The sequence below is a fragment of the Dendrobates tinctorius genome, unplaced genomic scaffold (assembly GCF_039654945.1).
Source record: "Dendrobates tinctorius isolate UK_male_01 unplaced genomic scaffold, ASM3965494v1 ptg000035l, whole genome shotgun sequence".
Classification (NCBI taxonomy): domain Eukaryota; kingdom Metazoa; phylum Chordata; class Amphibia; order Anura; family Dendrobatidae; genus Dendrobates; species Dendrobates tinctorius.
Genome location: NW_027361703.1, coordinates 927,300 through 954,601, shown reverse-complemented (window position 1 = coordinate 954,601; position 27,302 = coordinate 927,300). Strand labels below are relative to the sequence as shown.

At 44.8% G+C, this 27,302-nt stretch overlaps 2 protein-coding genes across 2 annotated transcripts in view; both read left to right on the top strand.

Moving 5' to 3' along the window:
* SNRPF (small nuclear ribonucleoprotein polypeptide F) overlaps positions 1-27,302 on the top strand; it is a 247,102-nt gene that overhangs the window by 42,298 nt on the left and 177,502 nt on the right. The window lies entirely within an intron of this gene.
* LOC141087601 (probable imidazolonepropionase) lies at positions 745-25,698 on the top strand. Its single transcript, XM_073573196.1, has 9 exons — positions 745-986; positions 2,544-2,650; positions 3,963-4,027; positions 16,359-16,636; positions 17,095-17,320; positions 20,496-20,620; positions 20,887-20,980; positions 24,428-24,588; positions 25,266-25,698. The coding sequence occupies exons 1-9, from the start codon at positions 850-852 to the stop codon at positions 25,369-25,371; spliced, it is 1,299 nt and encodes a 432-aa protein (XP_073429297.1). The 5' UTR covers positions 745-849; the 3' UTR covers positions 25,372-25,698.

Sequence of the window (27,302 nt, the reverse complement as noted above, 5' to 3'; positions counted from 1 at the left end):
AATTGGCCCGGATCAATTCCAAAACTGTCTGGGGCCAATACCACAGAGTGTTAGCTGGCGCCTGCGGCAAGACACTATTCACTCATTCCTGACCGCTATTTTAAAACGACCATCCGGAATAAGAACCCTTAACGACAGCCATTTTAATGCGTATTGGTGGTCGTTAAGGGGTTAATGAATGCAGCACTGGAGTAAGATGCACCAAATTCATTGCACCTCTAATTTATGCATTTGGTGTGTTTTTCAACTGCCACAAGTCCCAACGGAAGTGTACGCCAGGTAGGGACCAGCATACATTTCTGCAATAATGTACGCCACTATAGAGCGAAAATTATGACTCATTTATCGGACGTGCTTGGCCATGTTCCCTATTTAAGCCCCATTTGCTTTAAAAAAAACAAACAGGCGGAGCTGGGCAGGACTTGTGTAAAAAACGCCAAAAGTCACAACATTTTTGCTCAAAATTAATTGATTGAATCTGGCCCTGGTGTGAAGCATAGAGGAAAAAAATAAAAATGTACCAGTAGCAACATTCTTGAACACGAGACGGCGCACCATACAAATGATTTAGGATAACCAAAAGAGGGTCTTACACCCTTACTTTACACTGTTAATAATCACTTACTAAAACATTGTCATGTGCAAACCAAAATAAAGTGGGTTAGAAAGATGTTGAAGGGACAAGTGGGAAACATGTAATTCTCCCACCAATATAAATACATGGGAGGTTCCAAAGCTCACCTGTCTGTCATTGCTGCTGAGGGCAGTAGCCTTTGTACATTGCAAACACAGGCTTTGCCTGAGCTCAGCATTTAGGACAGAACCCTCTACTGGGCTGCAGCTACCAAGATGCCTGGCAAATTTAGACTTTTGTTGGAAAATGCAGACCAACTAGTTGCTATCTGTCAGAGAGATGAACAGTACCTGCTCAAGGAGGGAATGCGATATCTAGACATACTGCAGAAAGCCAGCATGGTGGTGGGCAAGTAAGTCCGGAAAGCCAAAAATGCCTTTATGTATTCTACCTGCTTAAACCAGGAAGAACATAAATAAAGGCCAATATACGTAAATGACCTCCAGATTACACAAATTCATTTACAGGTGTGTTGGTATAATATGGCTGGTGTGGAGATTCTTTATGTATTAACACAAAGTAATGAGCGGTACTATAGTTCTCTGGGTTCGATCAATGCATGATGTAGATGCTCTGCTGATCTGTAGCATAAGGAGCTGCAAGAGACAAAACCTACTGAATATACTAGGAAATGTTTAACTTTCCCTAGTACTCTATTAGTTTGTTTTTTTGTTTTTTTTTTTTTTATTTAAACTGCTTCTGAAACAACAAATACCCTAAGGATTTTTTTTGTTTTTTAAAAACCCTCCAATGTTGCTGCTTTCAGAAAGGTCATCAGCAATGGAGGAACATCTCATGTAGAAGGCTTTAAGAAAATACATTGTACATGCTGTTAAATATAGTATTTTAAAGCACAAAGAACAATCTAAACTTCACACAAGCAGCCCATTTATTGTTCCATCTATTTTACAGTCTTTATTAATGTAATGGCGCATGTTACATGGCCCAGGAAGGAACCAACTGCCAGTGATTTGCTTCCTATTGTAAACTTAAACCTGTTGTGATACGTTTGATGAAACTAATAGAACAATGTGGTTCCATATGGAAAAATAGATGGTTCAGAGGGTGTTTTTTTTTTTTTTTTTTTGTTTTTAAACCCCAATGAAACAACCTATTTTTTTTGCTTTGCTAAGCTACCGCTGTTCCTCTTCTGATGTTTAGTAGTTTCCTGGGCCCATCTCAATATGTAGGAAATCCCCATTCGGTTAGTGACGAGACCCACAAAGCTCTGAGCTAAATCCCAATTTTTTGGCAAGCTTTTCAGATGTCACAACGGTTGGCTTGCCTTATTTGGATTTATAGAGCTTTAGCTGTATACATCCACTTATAAGGAACAATCTACTGCAGCAGAATCGGGCAGGTAGAATGGATTTTATCCTAGAAGGCTCCATTAACATTTCTTATTTTTTTTCAGAACAGGTGTGCTCACTTCCAAGACAATATTTAAAAAAAAAAAAAAAAAAAAACTTGGAAGGTCACATTTTTATTTAATTTTACCAGAAGGCAAGATTTGTGAAACCTTCTGATTTACAGCCAAGCTTTGCGGATCACCATAGACTTGAATTGCCAAATCTGATCAGCATAGGACATGTTCTGAGTCGCATGCTTGGATCCATGATCTTAGCTTTTTCTTTTTTTCACCACTTAAATTTCTAAAAAAAAAATGCATCTTTGGTATCACCAAAATCATACTGATGTGGAGAATTATCTTGCCAGGTATTTTTGGCCATATAATGTAAATGAGTCATTGGACTACCTAACAACTACCGCTACTTGGTGTATGATGTATAACTGCTATGTTGACCATGCCCTGTTCTGCTGTAAAATCCCACTTGCTTTCTGCAGTCTTGTTTTTCTCAGGCTGTCTGATTTAGTTTACAACCTCCTAATCTAACACTGTTGTTTGTAGAGACGGCTTCATCAAGGCTGTAGGACCCACAAGTTTAATTCGCAAAGAATTCAGTCATGCAGAGTTTGAGACTGTGATTGACTGCTCAGGAAAATGCGTGTTACCAGGTAAGTGATTGGAGCCTGTTCTCTTTAGGCGCTGTGTTTTTTCAGTCATTGGGGAGGTGTTGGGAGCTGTTAATCAATGCTCCCTACAATGAGTGCACTGTCACCGCTCCCCAGAAAAGTGACCGCCAGCCCTTGAATGTGTACAGGGCAGGTTGTCTGCCCAGGTGTAGGGGGAGCGATAACAGCGCACTATGCCCATGTTCACATGACAGTATTTGTAAGCTGAAGCCAAGAGTGGGTCAAATCTGCGGAATAGATGTACTTGTTTCCTCTACACTTGTCTGATTTTTAGCATTTTAAATAGTGATGTGTGAACATGGCTTCACTGTGTCATGAACTACTCCCTGCACCAACCAGATGACTGGAAGGGAATGGCTACAGGGAAAATAAAACTTCATTTTCTCCCTGTAGCCAATCTTAGGCTATATTCACACTTTGGTTTTTTCCTGCAGGCAAAACTTACTCTCTTGGCATTAAGAAGCAAACTTGTGTGTGCTGATTTTTTTTTTTTTTTTTTTTTTTTTTTGTGCGTAAGAAAAATCTGACTTTGCTGCCAAAACCTGATGAAGTAAAAACTGATGCCTGCATTTCTATTTAATTTTTTTTTTTTTTTTTTTTGCTCCACCCATTGCTTTCAATGGGTGAAATATTCTGAATTGGACATGCTCCATTCTGCAAAACCCAAGGTTTTGCACAAAATACTGAGGGCAAAAAAACCAAGCTGCATGCATGAGACTTCGGATGTCTCATAGACTTTGCTGGTGCAGTAAAATGGGAAGTGAAAATTTCAAAAAAGCTGAAACGCAGTGTGTGAACATAGCCTTACACTTACACACCAGAACAGATTGCCTTCAGATGACCACTCTGCAGGTAACACCTTTTTTGTAACTGGCTTTTTTTTTTTTTTTTTTTTTTTTTCTCCTCCTTAAGAGAGCCATGTAATACACAAATGAGTCCAGTTTGGATTAAAGAGGGAGCAATTGCCCTGACCCTCGCCAAACTCTATGTAGAAATAATAAAAAACCCAAGGGTACAGACTTCCCAAATGAAATGAGTCCTGAAAAGGCGCTGTACTGTGTCCATCAGCTTCATAGACATGGAATATACCTCTATGCTGATCCCATAGTCGGGCAAACACTCTCCATCCTCCTGCTTGTGGCTGCCCTTATGATCCACGAGAGAATTTCATGCTACATGGAGGATGGCATGAAGGAAATGGGTTGTGCGCCTGATATGTCGGACAGTCGCCCACTATAAAATGTTGTGATAAACCTGAATGTCTAATGTCTACAATGTTCCATTTGCTTTGCAGGCTTTGTAGATGCTCACACCCATCCTGTGTGGGCAGGTGATAGAGTACATGAATTTGCTATGAAAGTAAGTTGTAATATACTGTTATTTATTAATCTTCTAGTATACTGTACACTCTGGAGAAGTTAATGAAGATGTGAACAGGGATGTAGCTTTTGCAGTACGACTCAGCTGCCAAGGGAAAGTTAACACCTGCAGATAAAGCCCAAAATTGTGACGTGTGTGCGTGTATATATATATATATATATATATATATATATATATATATAAAAAAAAAAAAAAATTGGAATGTATCCAATGAATGTGAAAAGAACCTGTTGGCTTGGAGATGCTGTGTATTGTATGGGCAGCTTGTTGGCGCAAAACAGATGTCTACATGTATATCTAGATCTCCTGCGTTGCATAGAATCTCATCAGTAGCAGCCTCCTTCTCCAATCTCAGTAACAGGAAAGTCTGTCTTCACTGAATATAGCTTTTACTTCATGACCACATATGGCCAACATGGGTTTCTTCCTAACATCCAGCAAGCTCCACAACACCACCCCCTCCTTTAAAATAAAAACACAACACATAAAATTTTGGCCACAGCGGCCAGTTTATTAACAAAGACAAATATAACCTATATAACCATAAGTAATATGCAAAACCACGAGGGGAGGGTTCTTGGAGCCAAGAGATCTGGCTTAATAGTGTCAAACCACCAACAAAAATCATCCACCACTTTTTACCCTTCGCCATGACAACACCCACTGGAGGTATCGGATCCGCCCCATTGGAACAGGAAACCCTACAGAAAGATAAAAGGGGGCGGTCTGCCTTTCCTCCTCAGTTTTGGTTTCCTGTTCCCTGGGAACCTCAGGAAGAATCCTTTGGAAGGCATACCTGGGCCAGTGCACGACGCCTGTGCAGTGTCCATGAGAACGGCAGGGGCTGCGGTCCAGAGGTAGCGTCGGGGAAGCTTCCGTTAGACGGCTCCCCCCCTCGTCTGATGGATAGATGAGAGTGAGGGCCGCCTGGTCTCACTCAGGAGCGTGCCGGGCAGTGCCGAAGAATTCTCAGGAGCTGCAGGAGCAGTAAGAGCGCCATTGGCATGAAGAGAAAAAAAAAAAACAACCCCAGCAGCGGCGGCGCTCTGGCTGAGACGCGGGGCATGCACCACCTGACGCAGGTGCTCCAAGCCCCGGAAGTATTGAGTTAACTTCTGGGGAATGATGGCTGAGGTGGGGCGCCCACAAGCACGATTGTGCTGGCGCAAGGAGCGTGATTGAACCTAGAGGGACTTCTGGGTCAAAAAAAAGAGGGAGGAAGGCCCTATTTACAGACTCTCCAGAGCAATCGGTGATGAACCGGGGACTCTGCAGGGGGCAGTACCTCCTGGAACTGCGCTGCCATAAGATCCACGGACACCGCTCGCAGGGGAATCAAGATCCAGGACTGGGTCTCAGCCATCTGATCCGGTACCATAAGCTTCACTGGGTGAGTGCGCAAAATATATACTCTGCCTATTAAGCTGACACCACTTTTTTTTTTTTTTTCCCTTTCTCGCCATGTCTCCCCCCTCTTTCCAGATGAAGAAAGACAAATCCAAAAACAAAGAATGCGCTCAGCCTCTTCCTGACTCCTACCCCAAAAAGCTCTGTAAGCAATGCACCAGAAACTAGATGGGGAGCCGCAGTGTCATCAAAGGACATACGGACCATAATTACAGAGGAACTACAGGCTATCGCCCCTGCTAGTACTTCCTCAAACTAGGAGCAAAAAACAAGTGACTCTCAGCTCCGATTCGGAGGAGGAACAGGAGATAGTCTCTGACTCCTCACTCACGTCGTCATCGCCATCAAAAATTGAGGGACGATCATGTTTTCCCCTGGATAGTGTGGATAACTTGGTCAAATCCGTAAGAAACACTATGGGGTGTGAGGAGACAGAGCGCCCAAACCACGCAAGACATAATGTTTGGCAGAGAGGAAAAGGAGAGCTTTTCCAGTAATACAGGCAATTAAGGCCCTAATAAAGAGAGAATGGGGGGGGAAAAACATGATCAAAGAAGTTTTCTCCCATCAGCCTCAATGGAAATATCCATTTAGTGACGACGAGCTATTGAAATGGACAAAAATTCCTAAAGTCGACACTACTGTAGCCTCCACCTCTAAACAATCTAATCTTCCGGTAGAGGATGCAGGCTTACGGTCTGACCCACTAGACCGTAAAGCTGAGTCCTCATTAAAAGGTCTTGGGGAAACAACTATGGGCACTTTTAAGCCAGCAGTAGCCAGCACATGCACCGTCAGGTCAATGCTCGTGTGGTTAGACCATTTGGGTCAACAAATCGAGCAGAAGGTGTCTAGGGAAAAACTACGAGCCGCTATTCCATTAATTAGAGGAGCGGCAGCCTTCATGGCCGATGCGTCGGCAGACACCCTACACCTAGCAGCAAGATCGGCAGGTCTTGTAAACAGCGCCAGGTGGGCACTATGGATGAAGAGCTGGAAGGGGGACGCATAATCAAAATCTAAGATCTGTGCGAGGGTGAGTTTCTCATTGGGAAAGCCCTAGACTACATACTCGCCAAAGAAAGGAAGAAGGCTTTCCCTGATTCTTCTATCCCTTTCTACAGGAGAACCTGTAAAAGGCGGCCGTTTGGGAGAAGGAGACAAACGGATAGTTCAACTAGATGGCCCACAAAAGAAGAGAAGCAAAAGGGTAGCATGTTTAGAGGTTCAACATTCCGAAATTAAAATAAATACTGAGCAATCAGACCCCCCCCCCCCCCAGTAGGGGGTAGGCTGATACTTTTTTTTTTTTTTTTTTCAAAATGGGAAGCAATAACATCAAGCTTGTGGATTCTAAATATAATTAAAGAAGGAATAAAATTAGAATTCCTTCATATTCCCCACAACTCATTTATTATAACCCGCCTTAACTCAATAATACAACAAAAAGCCCTCGAAATGGAAATTCGGAGTCTACTATCCAAGAGGGATTTCGTAAGTCCCAGAGGGACAAGAGGGTAGAGGATTCTACTCTCCTTTTATTTTTAGTTCCTAAACCAGATGGTACGTTTAGAACAATCATAAATTTGAAGAAACTTAATACGTTTGATTCCATTTTAAATTTATAATTTAATAATCAGATCCACCATTAAACTTCTCTTCTCAAACTGTGTAATGGCAGGAATTGACTTGAAAGATGCTTACTATCATCTCCCTATTCATGATAGATACCTGAGGGTCGCAGTAGCATTCGGAAGCAAGATCCATCACGTTCAGTATACGGCCATGCCCTTCGGTCTCTCTACAGCACCACGAATCTTCACCAGAGTCATGTTGGAGGTGATGGCCTATCTTCATCAGAAAGACACCTTAATCGTGCCTTAACTTGATTACTTCTTAGTTATCGGGAACTCTATCACCCAGTGTACTAGACGTGTAGCTGATACAGTCTCATCCTTGCAGGATCTAGGCTGGATCATCAACTTCCAGAAGTCCAGACTTGTTCCACTCTCCCTCCAGATGGTTTTTAGGGTTCCAGTTAGACTCTACGACCCAGAGATGTCTACTCCCTCAGGTAAAAATTCCGCTCATAATTTTTTTTTTTTTTTTTTAAGGTTGAGGCAGCAATGGACAGACCACGCATGTCTGAGAGGCAATGTCGCTATTAGGGTCGCTCACTTCTTGTGCCTCGGCAGTTCAGTGGGCCCAATATCACATCCGCACACTGCAACATCAGATCCTCAAAGAGGACAGACGATACGGCGGTCACCTCGAGAACAAGATAACCCTATCCCAGGAAGTCTTGACTTCTCTAGAATGGTGGCTAGATAGTAATCATTTGTCCACAGGAGTTCCATGGGTAATATTACCATCCCATATCTTAACCACCGATGCTAGCCCCCACAGCTGGGGAGCCCATATGGGGAATAGCTTCTGTCAAGGAAGGTGGAGTAGGGAGGAACTGCAGTACTCATCTAATTTAAAGGAGCTGACAGCAGTACATTATGCTCTACATTTTCTTCCACAGCTCCAGCAGAAGCATGTCAGGATCTTATTGGACAACACCACAGTGGCGTATTTAAACAGACAGGGAGGTACTCAGATGTTTTCTGCGGCGAGAATCTTAAGCTTAGCCAAAACCTATTTGTCCCTTTCTGCCCTCCATATCAAGGGAAAGAACCAAGAAGCCGACTTCTTAAGCCGACACACTTCAGCAAGTGGAGTGGTGCCTCAATCAACAAATTTTCAAGGACATAGTGGCTCTATGGGGGCAACCTCAAGTGGACCTCTTTGCTACGAAAGAGAACAGACAAGTAAAAACATTTGCCTCCCTGTCAGATCATCCAGACATACTGGACGCCCTCCAGGCCTCATGGAAATTCAACCTAGCATATGCCTTTCCTCTGATAATCCTTCTACAACAGGTTATTCAGAAGATCAGAGAGGACAGGGCGAGGGTAATTTTGATAGCACCACTCTGGCCCAAGAGACCATGGTTCTCATGGCTACGAACCATGTCGGTGTCAGATCCTTGGGTTCTCCCTTCGATTCCCAACCTACTCTCCCAAGGCCCTTTTTTCCACCCCTAAGTGGACAGCTTACACTTGACGGCGTGGAATTTGAAAGGCAGCTACTAAAATCAAGAGGGTTTCCCAAAACGCTAATTGCTACGCTCCTACAGAGCAGGAAGCAGTCCACTACTCAGATTTATGAGAATATGGAAAAAAAACTTCTGCAGTTCCATGCAACCCCTCATACTACAGAAATCCCGATAGTTCCTATCTTGGAATTTCTACAAAAAGGAAAAGACTTAGATCTGGCAGTAAATACGCTGAAAGTCCAAGTATCCGCATTAGGGGCACTTTATGGCCATAATATAGCGGGGAATAAGTGGGTGTCACGATTTATTACAGCTTGTGAACGAATGGCCCCTGTTCACATACCTACAATCCCTCCGTGGGACTTAAACTTGGTCTTAGATGCCCTAACAGAAGCCCCTTCGAACCAATAGACACGATATCTCTAAAATACTTGTCACTCAAGACAGCCCTCTTAGTAGCACTAACGTCTGCTAGGAGAGTGAGCGACATCCAAGCTCTATCCATAGACCCACTTTTTTTTTTTTTTTTTTTTTTCCAGATATACCAGGATAGGTTGATATTGAAACCAGACCCCTCATACCTTCCTAAGGTATCGACAAAATTCCATAGATCTCAAGAAATGCTCCTCCCGACCTTCTTCAGAGATCCCTCCACTCCTGAAGAACAGAAATTCCACACCTTGAACGTTAGAAGAACTGTCTTAAAATACATTGAGAGATCCAGGAGCTGGAGGCAGTGTATGGCTCTGTTCATATCTTTTCAGGGCTGTAAAAAGGGGTGCAGAGTCACGAAGAGCACCTTATCCTGGTGGATCAGGGATGCCATTCGTTTAGCCTACTCCACGAGAAGTGAAGATCCTCTGGAGAATATCGGAGCGCATTCTACTAGAGCAATGGCATCCTCCTGGGCCGAGAAGGGAGACATTCCAATCGAAGCCATATGTATGGCGGCAATTTGGTCAACCCCTTCTACTTTCTATAATCACTGTAGACTTGACCTTTCATCAACTTCTGACCTAAGCTTTGACAGGACTGTCCATGGCACGGTGGTCCCACCCAGGTGATGGTCTCTGGAATCTCTCCAGTGGGTGCTGTCGTGGCGAAGGGGTAAAAAGCTGTATTACCAGTAATGCTCTTTTAATGAGCCCACGACAGCACCCGCTCACTTCCCTCCCTATGAAGATAGCAATAAATACACTTTAATATGTGGTGTATCTCCTAAAAATAAGTTAAAACTTAAAAATGCAAGAACATTGCCTAACTCTTGGCGGTCCTCCTGGTACTCTGAAATACATCTGAGGAAAGGTGGACCGCCCCCTTTTATCTTTCGGTAGGGTTTCCTGTTCCAATGGGGTGGATCTGATACCTCCAGTGGGTGCTGTCATGGACTCCTTAAAAGAGCATTACCGGTAAGTAATCCAGCTTTTTACCCTCAGCCATACACCAACAGCTTGAGGGCACCATGTAACTCGTTCCGGGCAGACTAACCACCAAAGCTCCCGAGGTAAAAACCCTGTCCAGAGGCCATCACCAGATGCCAGATCAACCCCACAGAATTTAAAATTGTCCTGAATTTAAATACAATTCCTTCCCTGATAACTCGGCGTCAGCTCCAAGAAACCCACCCTCCGCCAAACACGAACAACCCTGACCACCTCAGGCTCGTGAGGGCCCCAACACCGCCAATGCCCTCTCAACCCCTTCCTGTATGGCGAGTGCCCATAAATCTGACCCCATGTCATTTAAATGAACCCAGTCTTCCCTCCAGAAATTACCAACTCCAGATTCCAAATCAAAATGCCTCGCACAAATGCCTGCATTCCTGGACACACAACTTGACAACGCCCTATTTATCCCCTTTAAAGACCACGCAACCTTCCATTTCTGTGTTGGCACAATGTCCGACCACACCGTTAGCACCTCTGGAAAGACACCCACAACCTCAAAAAATGAAAACGAATATCCCTAATCAATTCCCTAACTGGTTTAACCCCTAAATCATTTCTGCCCCCCCCCCCCCCCCATTCACAATGAAAATATCTGGAGCCCTATCCAATCGAGTGGCTTGAGCAAATTCTGACAACCCTGCTCCACACCATCCCTCTGAATCCTAACCATAAAATCACCACTCTGTCCCTACTAAAACCTAATTGCTTACCATCCAGCCTGGTATCAGCCCTCAGAGCCCCACAATACACGAACGAATGTCTGAAAATCAATGCCAAAAGTGGTCCGGACCTGAAAATAAACAAGAGTTCACGTTAACACCACAATTACATGACCCGAAGAATCTAACGATGTACATAAGTTACCGTAAGTAACGGTTCGAGCTCCATCTGCCGATACGCTTAATTGCCTCAGCTCCTAAGCCCAAACGATCAGCTTCTGAAGCGGCCCTGATCCTAAAAGAATGTGACTCGTACATACCCGGATTCAGGCCCAACTCTTCCAACCCTTTATTCAAAATTGCAATAAACTGAAAACACGACAAAAAAAAGCTCCCCCTTTGTGACACAACAGAGGGCCGATTCTTCCTGACCACAAACGCCAATACGACTCCAAACACCGCTGTGGGCACATTAACGCCCCATCCACTCTCCCTAGCACCACCCGCTTACCCTTACCAAACTGATCGGTTTTTGAATGCCTAATTCAAAAGGCAATGCCCCTCCCAGAATTTCATATCCTCAGCCAACAGACTGCCAGCCCTATTTTAACTGGGTGATGCGAATTCGCCTATTCGCATTGCCCCAGAAAACACTAGCGCAAATGCCAACCTAAAAAGCACCATCTCAAAATTGGCAACACAGATCCTCCCAAGAAGTCCTAACCGCTCAAGTACACCAAACGAAATCGGCCTACGTGTGTCAAAACTCCTGGTACCATTCCGAAAACTTTTTTTAAAACCTGCCTCACCAAAAAATCTTTTGTAACATCCACCAAACCTTCTAACGTAAAACCAAAAGCAAGGCCTTCAATTAATTTATTAACCTTAGAAATGGACCAACCCATGCCCGCCACCTTACCCACCAAAGAAAACACTGCCAATGTCTTATCAACATCAGACTCCACTGCACCCCACTGCAAATCCCAGCTGCTCCATATTTGACATGCTGATTCATATGCTGTCCAGGTCTGACGTGTAACAGAAGCTTGAATCAAACGTCCTGCTCGTCCACAACAATCCACCACAAATGTGAAGGGCATTCCCACTCCTAAGGCCTCCACGTTGGGTGCCAACTCCCGGAAACAGTCCCACTGCGAACGAGATACAGCATCCACTATGGAATTTTGGACATCTGCAACATGCACTTCAGAAATTCTAGCATTCAAGACATTTGAAAACAAATTCCCTCACCAACTTAATCATTAGGGGGGGATGAAGCCAACAAATTGATCACTGATACCACGCTCAAATTGTCACAATGAAACCTAACTCTCCAGTTCACAAACTGTTCTCCCGAAATCATTACTGACACCACAATTGGAAACAATTCCAACAGGGCAAGATTCCTGGTGAATCCCTTCTGCTGCCACCACTTCAGCCATGTCCCAACGCTCCATCTTCCACCACAATAGGGCCCCATAACCAACCCCCCCCTCCCGCCTGCAACATCCATGTAAGTATCACAATCAAAAGCATCCAATAACTCCTGTCTGTATCAAAGATCTCCCATTGTAATTCACCAAAAAAGCTGCTAAACAACCAAATCCTCCTTATGCTCCTTTTTTAAACAAATAAAATGGTGCGACGCCCGCACTCCAGCAGTCGCCCCAGACAACCTGCGGCAAAAAAATTCTGCCCATAGGCATGATCCGACATGCAAGATTCTCAAATGTCCAAGTAACGACTGTAACTCCTTTTATGGTCACCTTATGCAGCCTTCCAATTCGCTGCACTTCTTGCTTAAGCAGCAGTAATTTATCCTCCGGCAACAGACATTCCATTCACACCGAGTCTAAGTATCCCTAGAAAACTCAAAACAGTACTAGGGCCCTCAGTTTTTTTACCTTGCCAATGGCACACCAAAACACCCATGGTGGCCAAAGAATTACAGTACTACTTACAACTGAATCCGGTGGACCTATAAACAGAAAATTGTCCAAATAATGAATACCAGATGAAATGCTGGCAACATCCCTAACCAACCACTCTAAAAGGTACTAAACGTCTTAACAACGAACATAACTTGAACAACCCATCGGCAAACATCTATCCAGATAATAACCTCCATTCCAAAAACAGCCCCACAAAGGAATGCTGTCCGGGTACAAGGGCGTAATCTAAAGGCCGATTTCAATATCTGTTTTGCAAGCAAAACCCCCACACCATACCTGCAAACCCACTGCACAACTCCTCAGCTATACCATCAATTAACCAACAGCCCCTTTTGGATACGACAAGTGGTGAATTAGCCAAAACTTGTTCGGTTCCTTCTTGGGCACAACGCCTAAAGGGGAAACAACTGCACCCTCGACAGGCAAAAACAGGAACAGACCTGCCATCCTACCCAACTCCACCTCCTTCAACTTGGCATCAACCACCTCCGGATGTAAAACTGCCCATCTCAAATTCATAATAGAAAAGGGCACTGTATGATTAGGGTGAGGGATCCTAAAGCCTTCAGCAAAACCATTCCGAATGACCACAGCGTCTTCTGTATTCGGGTACCTACTTGGATAAGGGGCCATCTCTAGAAGCCTCACCGACTTCCCCCCCCTTGACCAGAACCCACCGATGACTTATCCCTTGCTTTTTTTTTTTTTATACATTTGGACGCTCCATGTGAGCTCCCATTACAGATGTTGCCATATTTGCACTGGCCATCATTAAATTCCCAACACATTTCGGACTTCTCCTTCATTCCCTGATCCCCACTTCCGTGTCCCGCTTGCTAGCACCTCCGCTCCCATGAAAGGACTGCCCATACCTAACTGGAGCTATCACTTTCAACCAAAGCCCAATGTCCTATTTGATTTCAGGTCTAACCGCCTTCCTCTGCCTGAACTGCTCATCATAGAGCAACCACGCCTGACCCCCGTATGTACGGTGCGCATTGCCTATAGCATCAAAGTAGCAGAATAAACCTGAGCAGTTCTCCAGAAACTCTTCACTTATCACACTGGCCAATATTGCAAACGCCTGCAACCAATTAACAAACGTCTGCAGAATCAGCCGCCACATCCTCTTCTCTTCCTCCTTCTTACTGGTGTGTTTTTTTGTTTTTTTTTTTGTTTTTTTTTTCCCCGTACGGATACCCCCAACAGACCTTGACGGCTCACTAACCAACTGTGATCCACTACCTGTACCTTGCAGTCATGCCCCAACCAGCAATAACCCATCACCTCCTATTACCCCCACCATCTAATCTCCTTAAAATTTGACATTCCCACTAAAAGATCCCTAATACCTGGCACCCCAAGATCCTCCCTTGATATGTCCCCACCTGGCAACAAACAAAACATAGAAGCATACTTGTGACCTCGTGAATCCCGCTGCTGTTCATCCTCATGCAGGACTCTGACTCATCCGCGCCACTGTGCTGCCAGCGCCCCTGGTCATCTCGTCACCAGGGGGGACCTGAGCGCAAAAAACGCATCTCTCCACAGATCTCCTGCTGGACCAGGACCTTTCCCAATCCCTAAACCCAGGCTCTCCTGCCTGGTCCGCAACACGGCCTTGCGATCTGCCAAGGAGCCTGGTCCCACTGCCTGCCGCACCTTGCAACCAAAGATTGAATCCAGGGCACGGCTGCTGGGTGTCCCGCCGCAGCCTGCCCGCTGGTATTCTCTGCTGCCTCCTACGTCTGACAGGCACCCCAGAAACTGCCTCTCGAGGTACCTGCCACTGGATTCGTTCTCCAGACCCCCGACACCAATGTTGTCCGCCGACTCCACTTGCCTCCGCTTCTGCCCAACGGCACCAGCCGCACTTGACTATGCTCCAGCACGGCTCCCATGATCTCCTCTGGCTGACTCCTGCTCATCGCGAGCAGGCCATACTTCCAGTGTGGCCTGCTGTCAGTCGTGGCCCTCACCCCCGTTATCCATCGACCCCCGCACCTGGATTCCTGCCAGAGGGGGTGCCACGTGAGGATGTCACGCTGCTGAACCTAGCCTCCGCAGGGTCCCCGGAGGGACTCCGTGGCCTCTGCCTACCACATGCCATCACCTAAGGGAATAATCTCTCTGGGGGGCCTCCTGCTTCTGATGTCCCGATTCTCTGCTCCCAGCAACGATGACAGCTGTTCTGCCAACCAACTCTTCTTGATCGTGCAACACTCCTGAGCCTGTCAAACAAGGACTCTGCTGATTCCATGGTGAGCCCTTCTTAATGGTGGTCTGTCTTCTCCAGGTTCCAGAAAATGCCCCTTTTTCCACACTTTTTCTGTGGATAAGATCCCACCACTCCCCCACTACTCCTCCAAAGCCCCATTCCACCAATCTGCAGCCTAAGGCACTACTTTCACACATCCGGCTTTTGTACTCCAGCGCCGTGCGGTGAAAAGCTGTAGCGGCGGATCCGGGATGTGCCGTGACACCGGATCCTTTTGTGTGGCCGGATACAGTGTTGCTCAGATTTAAATTAGCAGCACACCAGCACTGATGGTCTTATCCGGGGGGGGGGGGGGGGAGTTTTTTCCTATCATTCGCCACTTCTAGGGTTAAACTCAGTCTCCAGGCATGCGCTGTACAAAAAACCAGTCCGTTGCAGGGAACGTTTTCTGCAGCTGCTGGCCGGCTAATTTTTGGCGTATCCGGCAAAAAACGGACGCGACACATAACCATGCGGCGAGAATGTCTATGGGACAAAACCGGATCTGGTTGTTACAAATTTCGCCGCATCATGCCGGATGTGTGAAAGTAGCCTTACTAGCATTATTTGAAAAGAGAGCCTTTTGCTAACGCAGTCATGTGGTGCCTCCATTTAGCTGCGCATATTCCTGCCCTGTCTAGATTGAAAATTTGTAATTGCTTCTCTCTGCCAAATTGATCAGTAATCTCCCTAATATGATGTATTACGCAGTTGCTTATTTTTCATGTCTACTATTAACTTATTGAATGAAAATGATGGATTCTCTTTAAGGCTATCTGACCACGTAGTGTTTTTTAAACTCTCAAGAAGCGGGTTCTCCTTCCCAGAAAACGCATGTTTTTTTTTTCCGTGTGTCTTCTGGGCTATAGGAAACAGCCAAAAACGCAGACCTAAGTGGAAATTAATGAACCTGCTGCGTTTTTACCGCTAAGCGTTTCCTTAGCGCTAAAAAAAAAACGCATCCATTGGCACAAAGGCCAAAATGCACTTAAATGAATGGGATGCGTTTTTGATGCGGTTTGACCCCGAAAAACACATCAAACGCTACGTGGGCACACAGCCTAAATCTCTTGAGCTTCTCTTGTTCATCTGCTGCTGGCAGATGTGTGTTTAATGTGACAAGGCTTGATAAATATTTAACTGAAGGCAAAGAACACAACGTAGAACATGTAGTTATTAAGGAGGTCAGCTACACAGGGAAAATGATGTGTGGTCCTCATGCATGGAGCTGTAATGTGACAGCCTTAAGGTTGCCATGGATACAGATTTATGTGGGAATTTTTTTTTTTTTTTTTGCATTACCCCACTTGATTGCACTAGAGATTTGATTACCCAAGAATTGCTCAATATGCCGGCACACCCAGTTTCTAGGGCTTCATAGTACGGAAGCATATGGACTTGGGCCATATTGTACCACTATTTAGACTTGCGCTCTAAATCCAATATGCCATGTTTGGTTGACTGCTTATTGCATCCTCTGTTCTAAGCTTGCAGGTGCCACTTGCATGGACGTACATCAGGCTGGAGGAGGAATGCACTTTACAGTGCAACACACAGAAGCCGCTACGGAAGAAGAGCTGTTCGATAGCTTTAAACAGCGCCTGGAGCGCATGCGCCGAGCTGGAACCACATTGGTGGAGTGCAAGAGTGGATACGGGTTAAAATTGGAGACTGAGCTTAAGATGCTGAAAGTGATAGCACAAGCTCAGAGCAAAGTGGAAATTGGCATCTCCTGCACGTATTGTGGGGCTCATTCAGTACCAAAGTAAGAAGAATTAAAAGTATATTAATATTGCGTATATGGCACAAAATATAAGCTCATTATGTTCTGTATAGAAGTTCCCAGAAAACTTCTGCTTGAAACATAACAAAACTGAATACGATGTACAGACTGGCCAAGGTATTGGGAAAAGCTAATATTTTATTCAGGGCTGTGGTACATGGGAACATACAAGTCACACAGCCAAAGTTTCCCAGGTATTGCAGCACAATACAAGAGTCTGGGGTCGTGTTGTGGCCCTTGGAGTGCTGCAACATGCCAGTTGCAATAAATACAACCGCACCAGATCTATTTTTGTGACCTGCTTGTCGTAATGTAACCCTGTTGACCTAGAGAAAACTAGCTATGTGACTCGTGTCACAGCAAAAGCTGCCGTGTAGCCCAGGCCAAATGTTAACCTAACTTATAATTACTTATACATGTGTTCTTTAATTACTCATCAGAGGAAAAACTGCAAAAGAAGCCGCAGATGACATCATAGAGCTTCATCTTCCTGCCTTGCAGCAATTGGCTATAAATGGCAGAATTAATGTGGAAAATATTGATGTATTTTGTGAAGAAGGAGGTTTTGACCTTGAGTCCACAAAACGAATTCTTCTTGCTGGGAAAGATATTGGCTTGCAACTGAACTTTCATGGAGATGAACATCACCCAATGAATGCAGCAGAGGTATGTCTCGAACTTTTTCTTAATGAACTTGACACCTTTGTTGTTGTCCATTTCTTTGCCAAAATGAGGTCTCTTCATGAATACCTATAGTTATCTATGTAACAAGGTGGCACAGGGTGGTAGTTATGACTGAGTCTATTAAAGCAACAGTCCATATGCACCCGGCCCCTTGCATATGAAAGACAGGTGCGGTCCCAAACCTACAGGTTGCCTTCTTTTCATGCATCAGTATCCAGGAAAACACCACAGGCACAGTACTGATCCAACAGGGAAAACTTTTACTGTACATGAAACAATGCTTCCTGCTCTGTCCCTGCAGCTACTTGAGGTCTGTCTGTATCAGTGGCTCCCTTCTGAACTTGAGGGTCACAGCAGTCTTTCTGAAGACTGTCCCAGGGTCCTTCTACACTGCCCCGCAGACTGTGGCAGCAGTCTGCGGTAGCTTAATCCTCTCAACCGGGACCCCTTCTGCTCCTGGCTGTGGGGAGCATCCTGCCCCTGGGCACTGACTGAGAGACAGGAACTTCCTCTCTCTGAGGCTGCTAATCTAGCCCCCTGTCTAACCCTTACTGTCCCTGAACTAATCGGGTTCAATACACATACAATAGTACGTTAACACATGATGAACTATCAGGACACCGCATGGGGGACATCTGTCTGACATAAAGGAGAGAGGGAGCAAATGAGGGTCACCACCACCTCCTTACACCTAATAGTCTTTAACACTGGTTCAGAATGTGAATCTGCAGATCAAGATGTCTATATGCCTCTCCAAAAGTAGTATATTTTCAGATCCTTTTGCTACAAGCAAAAAGCGCTGTGCCTGTGGTTATTGGCGTAGGGCCTCATTCTGGGCTCCCAGAGGACTGCACCTATATAGTGCAGAATACTTGTTCTGACTCTGATAGCCTCAAAATCTTCAGCAATGATGGTGAAAACAAGTTGGTGTCTTGTGTTGTGTGGGTTTTTTATTCCTCTTAAGGCCCCGTCACACTAAGCGACATACCAGCGATCCCGACACCGATATCAAGGTGTCAGGATCGCTAGTAAGTCGCTATGTGATCGCTGGTGAGCTGTCACACGGACAGCTTCACCAGCGATCAGCACAGCGATGCCGAGCGCCCAGCATCGCTGGAAAAAAATAGAATCAAAATAAAAAATATAGTTGTTCTCACCTTCCAACGTCCCGTTCAGCCATCCTGCCTCTCTCCACGCTCCGGTCCCAGTGATCCTTTGCACGAATGACCGCGAGATGTCACGGTCTCGAGGAATAAGAAAGTCTCGCGGTCATTTGTGCAACGGATCACTGGGACCAGAGCGTGGAGAGAGGCAGGATGGCTGAACGGGACATCGGAAGGTGAGAATAACTATATTTTTTATTTTTTACACCTGACCGCTGGTCTCCCGCCTGTCACACACAGCGATGCGTGCTGGTCAGCGGGAGACCAGCGACCAAAGAAATGTCCAGAGATTTCTTGCAGCGATCAGCGATACCGGCAGGGGGCCGCTCGCTGATCGCTGTCACACATAGCGATCTCGCTGGTGAGATCGCTTTTGCGTCACAAAAGTTGTGACTCAGCAGCGATCTCGCTACCGAGATCGCTTAGTGAGACGGGGGCTTTACACAGTAAAGTCTTGACAACAATCGCCTGTATGATCTAATGTGTGTGATAACCTTATCTTGTGACATTCTGACATTCTCATGAGTCTTTACCTCTAATTTGGTGTTGACTTTTCTTATCACTGCCTTATGACAGTCCAGTAAGAACTATCCCAGAATTACTCTTTGCTTGAAAGCAGTCATAGATCAAGGTAATTTTAGAGGTAGACTTCCCAATTTATTGCATAGCATTGCTCATTTTATACAATACTCATTTCCTTAAAATATTTCTCAAACTGTCCATATAGAACTTCCTTCAAGAAATGATTTGGCTCCAATAAGTTTGTTTTTTTTTTTTTTTTTTTGTTTTTTTTTTTAATCCATTTTTCTCAGAAGGGTTTCCTGGCAGTATACTGCCCAGGGTCTCACTGTTGGGGACCCCACCCCCTTCCCAGCCATCGGCTATAATCCTATACAATATTAAGCTTTCAAATTCCTCGTTAAAGGATTTCAATATCTACATATGACTGCAGATTTTATTAACCATTAAATCATAAGTGCACGTTTTTACAAACAGTATCAAAAGCTTATCTATGAAGATGGGGAATAAGTGTCTTTTACAGAGGGCAAACAAAATATTGCTATGTCGGTGGGCGATCTATCTACTGCAAAGTCAACCCCCCCCCCCGCGAATTAACCCTAACTTATATGGCTTTTTTTCACATGTTTGGGATGTTTTGGTCAATTGTTATGGCTGGGGGGGGGGGCACTGTATTTGAAACACAGCACATTGAGATCATCCTTTTTTGTGTGCTAGACAATTCAAACATGGATAAGTGAATTTGGTGTAACTACCATGGCCGCTGCTGCTGCAATGTACTGATAAATCATGCAACGCTGTCCTGTGAAAGTATATTTGTCATAAACTACTTCTGTTTGAAGTTAATAATCGCAACCTAACTAAATGTATACCATCCCATCACCTACAGTTCCACATGTGTCAGCACTATGAGTGGTTGGTTTTCTTAAAGACTTTGTTTAGTGTGCTACATGCGGCTCTGAAACTGTTAAGGGTCCCTAGAATACAGCATGGTGTAACTTGGTTTTGAGTGTGGCATATATATTTGTTTTTCTTTTTGCTATTGATCATGTGTTCTCATTTAAAGAGATCCTGTAGGTAGGATCAACCCTCCAACAGTCTATATGTAACTCTGCTTTGAGCCTGACACACATCTCCCTGAGAATCTGCCTCCATGGCTTATTTTAAATGAAGGGAGCGTTAACCGTGTGAGACACGTAATGACTGACAGTCTTTTCTCCTGATCTACATGTCTCACTCTGAGGCAGTCTCGGGGAGATGTGTCTAGCCCATATCGCTTAACAACTCATTTACGTAAGCCAAATCCATGTTTTTCTTAAGACATCAATCACAGAAATCGAGGTATAAATTTAATCAGCTTTCAGTAACCTTCATGCACATAGATGACTGAGGGTTGATCCTACTGACCGATTCCCTTTCTAATAAAACAAAATGACTTTAGCATATAGTATTGACATCTCATGTATGTCTTCCAGTTGGGCGCAGAGCTGGAAGCACTTGCGGTTAGTCATTTAGGAGAAATCAGTGATGAAGGGATCACGGCTCTGGCTGCTGCAAGATGTTCGGCCGTTCTATTGCCTACAACTGCCTACGTCTTGAGGTAACAACCATGTAGTCTTGTCCTGTGTCATCTGAAGCCATTTTTGGTGCTGTGGACTGAATAAGTTTTTTCTTTCTAAATGAGCACGCACTTTGATCCTATAAGCAGAGGCTCTCTTAAACTCTGCAGAATGTTAGTAGAGGTGTCAAAGATCAAGCAAAATCTGACTTATTGTGCTTGGTAGTACTGATTTCTAGGCATAACTTTGTAATTAGAAAACTTGTATTAATGTTATTGCTCATCATGTCTATTTCTCATTCTTAAAGACTTAAGCAGCCTCGCGCCAGGGACATGCTTGATGCCGGCGTCATAGTCTCTCTAGGCAGTAACTTCAATCCGAGTTCATACTGCTTATCTATGGTAAGTATAGGACACTGGGTTATGCATTGAGATGTGTAAAATTAAACTAAAGGCCTAGTCACGGGCATTGTATTACATCAAATTACTACATAGTATTTAAGTCCCCCAAGGAAAAAAAAACGATGTGGTAAAGCATTTTTCCCTTATTTTGTAAAAGCTGTAAAAATAAATTGACATGTTGGTTATTACATTCTAATCAACCCGAACAATAAATATAACCCTATTTAAACAGGACAGTGAACGTTGCAAAAAGTTACATTGTTCTCTGCTGTAATGTCTGTCTTTAAAAAAAAAAAAAAAAAAATGTATCCAAAATGATAAAAAAAAATCTTGCAAAGCAAGGGTCCTAAAACTGCTATATCTTTGCAACAGGATGCATACCTTTGTGACAAACAAAACGCAAAACTACTTCTATGTTATATACATATAGAAATTTTTTTTTTGCATTGTTCTGTGTGTGCTAAAACTTTTTTTATTGCATGCATCAGTTTGAGAACAGCATTGCTAAATATATAAGAAAGATCCTAACTTCTCCGGTAAGCCCAGACATGTATGTGGCTGAGAACCACGGTGAACAAATGCTGCGGAGATTTTCAAATTTCCTAGAAAACCATTTTTTGCTCTTGCAGGGGAACTTGTGTTTCATGCACAAAATGACAGCTATCAGTAACCAAATGGTTGAATAGGCTATATGCGAACCACAGCAGCATCGCTTCTGTCTGACTGCATTTCATATTTCAATTGGGCACATTTATCAATTCTCTGAATATTTCAACAGTCATAAAATATGCAAATAAAATGTGGTTCATGCTGATAAATCTGATCTGACAAACTGTTGGGTGTTAGGACATTCCCCCACAACACAAACCTTTTCGAACAAGACTTGTTAAGTAGCTAAAAGACATGTGGTGCCAGTCATTAAAGGGTTTGAGGTGCAGATTGTGCCCAAACTGACTAACTTTAGCTTGATGAATCTCCACCACTATGTCCATTGCAGCTGACTAATGTCCTTTTTTTTTTTTCCTTAGGCTGTGTGCACACGCTGCGGATTTTGCTGCGGTTCCGGCCGCTGCGGACCCGCAGCAGTTTTTGCTGCGGTGTACAGTACAATGATTCCCTATGGGAATCAAAAACCGCAGTGCAGACGGTGCGGAATTTTCCGCGCGGATTATCTGCGGTTTTCAATCCGCAGAAAGAATTGACATGTCAATTCTTTCTGCGGATTCTCCTGCGGTTTGCCATCTCCTCCATTGAGGAGATGAAAAACCGCAGAGCAATCCGCAGGTAAAACCGCAGGTCTTTTGACCTGCGGTTTCACCTGCGGATTGTACAAAATCCGCGCGGATGAATCCGCACCTTTTCCGCAGCGTGTGCACACAGCCTTACATTTTCTGCCTTCAATCTGAATTATTTGGCCTTTCTCCATGGAGACCAATTGTCATCTTTATGCAAGTTTTGGCTTTACCTTTTCTTTCTTTACACTTGCAAATGTACACTCCTCAAAAAAATAAATGCAACACTAAAATACCACATCCTAGATATCTCTGAAATATTCCAGTTGCAAATCTTTATTCATTGCATAGTGGAATGTGTTCAGATCAATATAACATAACCATTATCAATGTAAATCAAAATGAATATCCCATGGAGGTCTGGATTTGGAATGATACTCAAAATCAAAATGAAAATTCAAATTACAGGCTTATCCAACTTCAGTGGAAATGCCTCATGACAAGGAAAAGATGCTCAGTAGTGTGTGTGTGTGTGTGTGTGTGTGTGTGTGTGTGTCCTCCACGTGCCTGTATGACCTCCCTAAAATGCTCCTGATGAGGCAGATGGCCTCCTGAGGGATGTCCTCTCAGACCTGGACTAAAGTATTCACCAACTCCTGGACAGTCTGTGGTGCAACGTGACATTGGTGGATGAAGCGAGACATGATGTCTCAGATGTGCTCAATCGGATTCAGGTCTGGGGAATGGGCGGGCCAGTCCATGGCTTCAATGCCTTCATTTTGCAGGAACTGCTGACACACTCCAGCCACATGAGGTCTGGCATTGTCCTGCATTAGAAGGAAACCAGGGCCAACCGCACCAGCATGTGGTCTGTGGATCTCATCTCATTACCTAATGGCAGTCAGGCTACCTCTAGCGAGCACATGGAGGGCTGTGCGGCCCTTCAAGGAAATGCCACCCAACACCATTACTGACCCACTGCCAAACCAGTCATGCTGAAGGATGTTGCAGGCAGCAGATCACTCTCCACGGTGTCTCCAGACTGTCATGTGCTCAGTGTGAACCTGCTTTCATCTGTGAAGATCACAGGGTACAAGTGGCAAATTTACCAACCCTGGTGTTCTGTGGCAAATACCAAGCCTCCTGCACGGTGTTGGGCTGTGAGCACAACCCTCATCTGGGATGTCTGGCACTCAGACCATCCTCATGTAGTCGGTTTCTAACCATTTGTGCAGACACATGCACATTTGTGGCCTGCTGGAAGTCACTTTGCATGGCTGTCAGTGTTCCTCCTTGCACAAAGACAGGGGTAGCGGTCCAGCTGCTGGGTTGTTGCTCTCCTACGGCCCCCTCCACATGTCCTGGTGTACTGGCCTGTCTCCTGGTAGTGCCTCTGGACACTACACTGACAGACACAGCAAACCTCCTTGCCACAGCTTGCGTTTATGTGCCATCCTGGATGAGCTGCACTCTGAGCCGCTTGTTTGGGTTGTAGAGTCCATCTCATGCCACCACAAGTGTTAGGCACAACCAACATTCAAAAGTGACCAAAACATCAGCCAGAAAGCGTTGGCACTTAGATGTGGTCTGTAGTCCCCACCTGCAGAACCACTCCTCTATTGAGGGTATCTTGATTGCCAATAACTTCCTTCTGTCTATTCCATTTGCACAACAGCATGTGAAATAGGAAGCAACACTGATTGACAATCAAAGTGGACAGTTTGATTTCACAGAAGTTTGATTTACTTGGAATTATATTCTGATGTTTAAGGGTGTGTGCACACGTTGCGGATTCGTGTGCGAATTTTTCCGCGTGGAGTCTGCATATTTTGGCAGAATCCGTAGGTCAAAATGCCTGCGGATTTGGCATGTTTTTACACCTGCAGATTCCTAGAATGGAATGGGTGTAAAAACACTGCGGAATCCACACAAAATTGACATGCTGCTGAAAATAAACCAGAATTGTGCAGTGGTTTTTATTATCCATTGCCTAACATTGTACTGTACATCACTTGCAGAGGCAAATCCGCAATGTGTCAACATATCCTTAGTGTTGCGCATATATATATATATATATATATATATATATATATATATATATATATATATATATATATTATAATATAATTTTTTTTTTTTTTTTTTTTTTTTGAGCAGTGTATTTTGTAGCCATGCTTCTCCAACTTTAACATATCATTGGATATTTGGTTTGCAGCCTATGGTCATGCACCTTGCCTGTGTCAATCTGAATATGTCCCTGAATGAAGCTCTGGCTGCTGCCACCATCAATGCTGCTTACTCTTTGGGAAGATCTCATACTCACGGTTCTTTAGAGGTTGGGAAACAAGGAGACGCGGTTATCATCAATGCCCCACGGTTTGTATTGGCATCTTCAGTCTATAACTTGATTTACGGTAACCCTTCTTGCTTGATCACTGAGTCCATGTCGTTGTCAGGATCGCTGGAGCGTTGCTATGTGAAATGGGACCCTTAGGGCCCCGTTACACATAACGATGTCCCAGCGATCCCACCAACGATCTGACATGGATGGGATCGTTGGGCAGCTGTCACATACAGCCCCTCCAGCGATCAGGACCAGCGAGCAAGCTGGTTTCCAATGTGAATATTGGGTATCCAAGAGCCGCGCGTCACTTGGATACCCGCTGTTTACCTCAAAAAACCAGCATCCAGCGTCGCTGGTCTCTCGCTGCCACACACAGCGATGCACGCTGGCCAGTGGGACACCAGCGACTTAAAAAGGCCCAGAATGATGGAGCGTGATCAGCGATACCTGGCAGGGGGGCCGTCACTGATTCCCATCACACACAGCGATCTCGCTGGCAAGAATTGTGTGTGACAGGGCCTCTAGTCACTCGCAGATGTGGAATAGAGTTTTCAATTGATGCCAATTTTGTCTTTGGGTGGTATTTAAAATATAAAAATGTACATTAGCAATATAGTGTGATGCAAGTGAAATATTAGTGATGCCAAACTTCTCCAAATAAAATGAATAATTATCCATGCTAATTGATTGTAACCATGTTTATTTATAGATGGGAACACGTGATTTACCAGTTTGGAGGACACCAAGAATTAATTGAATATGTGGTTGTTAAAGGCAAAGTTGTTTATGAGAATGAAAGAACTCTTGCCCTATAACGAGTGTGGAACTGCCGCCACAGCTTCAAGATGTGCAGACCAGTTATAATCGGCTGATACGCGGTCACTCTGTAGATATGTTAGATAAATTAGTGCACGGATATAACTGCCCAATGGATAACTGTAATACTGCAGACGCGAACAGGCTGAGCTAAGAAAGACTGACTGTATCTAAACCTTGCTGGATTTCTCTGCTTGTCTGTATTTTCTGACAGCTGAACCATTGGCCAGTATTTGCCAACTGTGTATTTAGAGAAATGCGAACCGTTGGTTGACTGTAAAGTTGTGGTATAGTAGAAGCCAAATAAAGAATATGTCAAACATGAAGATTAATTTGTTGTTCTTCCTTTCAATGCCAACCATATATTAGTGTTTAGGTGGATATCTATCCACTTACAGACTTCATGAAGACTCCCATCATGGAAAGCATTTCTAAAACCATATATGCAGAAGTGAACAAATTTCACTGAAAAATGGGTAAAACATACAAAAAAAAAAAAAAAAAAAAAAAACACAGTACAGGGAATCCATACTTGGTTAACAACCAGATAAAAATGGGCAGGGCATATGGAAGCCCCAAGGGAATGGCACACTGCAGATGGGCATGCATGAAATGAGGAGTAAGCGAATAAAGTGTATATATAAATATTATTTAGTTTGTTACAGAAAGATCAATTGAAGACCAAGTAAAGAATTCCTAATGTCCAGCCAACTCAATGGGTGTTTTCCATAATACTCTTCACTAGAGGTGGGAGTTACGGCTAAGGTATCTACAGCAGGGGTAGCTATAGATGACTGGTTTCTGCCCAGCACACATAGTTAAATTATATGCAACTGCAGTTTTTCAACAAAAAAAATTGTTAGTCTTTCAATGGAAAATCTGTGGTTAAAACCGCAATCTTACTTAACGGTAGCCAGTTTTTTACCCTTCGCCACGACAGCACCCACTGGAGGTATCGGATCCGCCCCATTTGGAACAGGAAACCCTACAGGAAAGATAAAAGGGGGCGGTCCGCCTTTCCTCCTCAGTTTTGGTTTCCTGTTCCAAACGGAGCCACGATATCCTTCAGGAAAGAATACCTGGGCCAGGCATGCCGCCTGTGCAGTCGCCATGTGAACGGCAGGGGCTGCGGTCCGGAGGCAGCGTCGGGGGAGATTCCGCTAGACGGCTCCCCCCTCGTCTGGTGAACGAAGGGTGATGACGGGGTCCGGGGAGGGCCGCCCCGTCTCACCCAGGAGAGCGCCGGTAGGCACCGGGACGCACCGCTACTGGGAGCAATAAGAGCGCCAGTGGCGCAGAACAGAAAAAAGAGGTCTTTTTTAAAATAAAAGCGCCAGCAACTGTGGCGGTGCATAGAGAGGGGGACCGCATGGAGAGCGGGGGCCGCACATCAAAGCTCCTGACCCCCCCGGAAGTAATGGTTGAACTTCCGGGGCGGGATGGCTGAGAGCGCGTCGGGGCATGCGCGCGGTGATCCCAGGGAGGAGAAGCAACTTCCGGGGGGACGGCAGGAGGAGAGGGGGGGAAAAAAAAAAAAAAAGGGGCAGATTATTTAAACAGCGGCGCAGCTGAGCGGCGATGCAGCAATGTCGTCCCCAACGGAAGCGCACGCTCCAGCGGGGGATTCTGCAGGAGGTAGCTCCACCAGGGACCGCAGCACCGGCCGCAGGAATGAAGCAGGAGAATCAAGGCCTAGGACGGGATCTCAGCCATCTGATCCGGAAATATAAGGCTTCACTGGGTGAGTGTGCAAAGTATATACTCTGTCTACTAAGCTGACCTCTCCTCCCTCCCCCCCCCCCCCCCCCGCCTTGGTGTCCCCTTCTAGACCAAGAAAAAGGATAAATCCAAGCATAAAGAATGTGCGTTATGCTCTGAACCTCTCCCTGACTCCTACCCTAAGAAGCTCTGTAAGCAGTGCACCAGAGAG